We start from the raw sequence: 4,282 nt of genomic DNA on the forward strand, positions 1-4,282 counted from the left end.
AAATTATCATAACAAATTTTATACTGAAACAATAGAGGATTGTGCTTGAAAAATTAGACTAGATCACACGAAGACATTCCTAATATGAGAAACTTTGTTAACTCCTAAATAACAACAACGATATATATATTACATTCACAAATAATATCATTACATTGATTCAATAAAAACGTTAATACACTCCATGCATCATCATTTACACTTCATAATCGATCCCCTGAACAACGTTGAGCGCTAGCTCTACCCCCCATTTAACTGACTACAAATTGAGATAAACCTTAAACACTCTTTACACTTCATAATCCCAAATACTCACCAACAAGTAATCATGCATCCTTCACCAATCAACCAAATCGACAACCCACCCAAGATGAGAAAAATCAGTGTACTTCTCGTCCACCGCCTCTCTTGCAACCCCCACACTGCCGCTCGACCCTTCTTCGGCCGCCTCTGCGCTCGACGAAGGAACGGCAACACCGCCGGATTGTCTCCGCCGGCGCCGTTGGTGGTGGAGCCTCGCACTTCTTCGCCTTCTCTTTTGCGGGCGCTGCCGCTGCTACCGGGCCGCATCGGTGGTGCTGCGCGCTGCGCGCACCGCAAGCAGTGGTGCGCTCCCTCCGGCCGCAGCTGCTCGGGCGTGTGCGCGAAGAAGCAGACTTTGCGAGGGCAGAGAACTCCGGACTCGCACACCCTTGTCCGAAACCTTGCACGCAAATAACATATTATCTATGGGCACGGTATCGTATTTCATCTGTTTTCTGTTTTGTTTTTTTAAAAAGAAACCTCTTTATGTGAAAGGTTTAATAAAGAATAGGAAAAGATTTTGTAGCGGAAAGGCCATTTGGACACTTGGCCGAAGATTTGGGTAAATTTTACGAAAACCCCCTTTACGTTTGGCTGATTTTGAGAAAACTCCTCAAAACTTTAAAAATATATCACTTTGCTCCATGAACTTAGGGTGTTCCAGGAAACACCCAAAAGGTTTGTCAGTTTTAAATAATACCTCGATGGTGTTCGCTGAGATGATTAATTAAAAAAACAAAAATACTCTTTTCAATTAACATTCTAATTATTAAATAAATCAATCTAACTAAATCCTAGAGCTAGAGGGGAGTTATCTCAAAATTGGGCAAAGCTCAGGAGGTATATGAAATTTACCCTTGAAATTATTGAAAATGACTTGATTTAGCTGACAAAGCATAAGGGACTTGAGTAACATTTTTAAATTTTAAGATGGTTATCTCAAATTCTACCAAACTTAAGGGGATTTTTTGTGGAATTTACCGCTAGAACTATTTTGAAGTCTATAAACCTGGAAAATCAAATTGATTACAAATTAATAGTTCAATTAACAATCATAGATGAAAGGTCTTTTGTTGAATTTTCGAATATGAGGATTTATTGATGCTAGTAGCTAGTATAAAAGAAGAGATTTTCTTGTGATTTAATTATACCCATTTATAGTCATATAAAAACAGTTTCTTTTATAAAGTAAAAAAAAATCGAAACTTTTTATCGATCACCAACATAATATTTTATCCAAATATAGATATCTCAACAGGTGTCCAAAAATACAAAGGGCTTTCCTGAGAAAAATAAAATAAAATATACACACATGAATACGATTTCCTATAATTCATCTTATTTTAGTCTTAGTTACAAGTTAATACCTAAAAAATGAAATTTTGGGTGACTTTAATTTGTTTGGAAACTATTTATTTTTTTTCTGTTAACTTCAAATCGTATAATCCTTAACAGGGTGAATCGACTCAGACCATTGGTAACAGGTGGAACTTTGGGTACCAAAGTTCAATTAATTAAGCCTCTCCGATTTATTATTACGACAATTAATTTATTTATTTGTTATTATACCTGCTGGGGTGGAGCCAGAACTCAAAGATCCCATGAGCACACTCACAGTTCTGCCCCTTCTTACACTCCCCGTTCTTGAACTCCGGGCAGACCACCCCCTGATAGGGGAACTTCCTCGGGTCCCTCCGCCTCGCCTTCTCCCCCCGGTGGGCGTACGGGCACTCCGTCCAGTCGTGAGCCCGTGTCCTCGGGCACCTCTTCACCTTGTAAGTGTACATCAAGAACTCGTCCATCTCGTCGTTGCTCGCGTGCTGGCTGCAGACTTCGAGGTACACATTGAGCGGCAGGGTCACGTCTGAGCCTGACGTTCAGCCTGAACATTTTTGGGGAGTGGAGTTAATTACTTGCTTTGGAGGGGAGGGGAGGGAGGGGAGGGGAGCGGGTGGGTACTTAAGGAGGAGGGGGGGTTTTGGCTGGTTCTGCATGGAGAGTGCTATGTGTAAAGGAGATAGGGGGGGCTTGGGTTCGGCCAACACGAGTTAATGCAACAGGGGGTACATAATTAGCTTAAGCTTTAATTTAATCCAAATCTTTTTTTAAGATGTATCGGGGATTAGTGTTACGTGAGTCTTCGACCCTGATGATAACAAGTAGACGATGGTGATGGGGGCGGGCTTTGTTCTTTGGATGGGTCCCTGCTGAGCCTTGTTCCTCGGTCCTACCAGCAATGACATCTAAGTTGTGGGGTGATTTTGCATTTTAGTACCTTCTGCTTTTTGCCTTGGCAATTTAGCACAGTTATATATAAATGTCTGTTCGTACCTTAATAAGTTGATGGAAGCTTTAACCGGAATAGGAATTTTTTGTAAAAGAATGGCTAATTAAGTTGCAAAAGAAAAAAAGAAAATAATAAAAATTCCCGTTTTGACAACCTAAATACCACAAGTTGTTTGGTATAAAAAAAAAATACCATAAGTTTCACGTTACTACCATCGATCATGGAAATGTAGAAATTTTCACGCGAATATTTATCTATATATGGTACTTACATACTGATTTTAGAGCTTTCCAACCATTATTATTTATTAAAAAATTATTAAATTTGGGACTTTCATGATGTTTTATTGTACCAAAATGCAACTTGTGATATTTAATTGTCAAAACGAGAAACTTTATGGTATTTATGTACGATTTAGCCAAAATATAGTAAGGGCATGTTTGGTTATTTCCCAAATAACCAAGAAATAGAAATGAAAACCAAGAAAACTCAAAAAATACAATTTCATCCATTTCTATCCCGAAAACTCACCCACAACATCTAATAAAATATTATTTTATCCAACAACTCATCCGCCACATCCACCACATCTAATAAAATATTATTTTTATCTAACAACTCATCCATCATATCTACTAAAATGTTATTTTTATCCACAACATCACTCATCTCATCTTATCATTTCAAATCACTCACATCATCCAATAAGATGGTGACAACTCACCTCATCTCATTAACATTTCATTTCCACCCATTTCCTCCCAAAAAGCTAGGAAAACAATTTCCTTAAGTGTGGGTTGTTTGTGGAAAAATTTGCAGTAAAAGAAATGAAGAAAAATTAATTTGTATTCCTTTAATCTCAGTTACAATTTGATTTCCTGATTACAAAAGAGAGGAGAATTAATCTGGATTCTCCCCTTTGTTTAATTCTGGGTTCTTCACGGTGGCGATGGAGTACCTCGCTCGAATGTTCGCGTCGAATTTGCTCTCCGTTGACGATCCGAACGTCTTGATTCACTGGAACGTGGTCTTCTCCTCACGATTTGACGTTGTGGAGGACTTGCGTGATAAGTTTAAAACTCTTGATGAGTTGATTGATCTTAACCGTAATTGGTTAGACAAGCCAAGGATCTCTTCTTTGCTGCCAAGGAGAAGGATCCAAAAGCCAGCCCCAGGATCTCTTAACTAAGCTGATTTCTTAGTTATTTATAAGGGATTAAGGGGTATAACCACCTCCTTAATTCGCTCCTAAGTGGGGCTAATGGAATGTAACCGCCCCTTAAATCACTCCTGAGTGGAGTTGTGATCCCCTCAGATCGTGGAAAACGGTTTTGAAACCGTTCAGCTCGTATTTGAACAAGTCAAACGTAAAATCCGCGTTCTGGCATGAATTCTGCATTCAAACGCAGTGTCTGGAAGCTTGTTTGCAGCGTCTGAAAGCTGCGTTTGTAGCATTTGGAAGCTGCATTTGGCAGCGGATGGAAGCTGCGTTGGCAGCTTCCGGAGGCTGCGTTTGCGGTCGAACATGAGCTGCGTTGGCAGCTAGATCTGAGCTACGTTTGCAGCGTTTGGAGCTGAATGTGAGTTACGTTTGCAGCCAGGTTTGACCTGCGTCCGCGGTCGAATTGGTGTTGCGTCTTGATGATGGTACGTGGGGAGGACTTTCATGTCTTGGTTTGAAGAGACCGTCGA

The 4,282-nt window shown here is 40.0% G+C and overlaps 1 protein-coding gene across 1 annotated transcript; it reads right to left on the minus strand.

The window, feature by feature from the left end:
• Window positions 202-2,105, minus strand: LOC109820752 (zinc finger CCCH domain-containing protein 54-like). The gene is made up of 2 exons (XM_020386947.1): window positions 1,873-2,105; window positions 202-703 (listed from the first exon to the last, which is right to left on the minus strand). The coding sequence occupies exons 1-2, from the start codon at window positions 2,103-2,105 to the stop codon at window positions 313-315; spliced, it is 624 nt and encodes a 207-aa protein (XP_020242536.1). The 3' UTR covers window positions 202-312.

This window comes from Asparagus officinalis, chromosome 8, assembly GCF_001876935.1.
Source record: "Asparagus officinalis chromosome 8, Aspof.V1, whole genome shotgun sequence".
Lineage (NCBI taxonomy): Eukaryota > Viridiplantae > Streptophyta > Magnoliopsida > Asparagales > Asparagaceae > Asparagus > Asparagus officinalis.

Excerpts from the sequence above, each read along its gene's own strand:
- LOC109820752 (XM_020386947.1), bottom strand. The coding sequence starts at position 2,105 with ATGGACGAGTTCTTGATGTACACTTACAAGGTGAAGAGGTGCCCGAGG. Across the intron at positions 704-1,872 it reads TTCTGGCTCCACCCCAGCAG|GTTTCGGACAAGGGTGTGCG; the intron begins GTATAATAACAA and ends TTTGCGTGCAAG.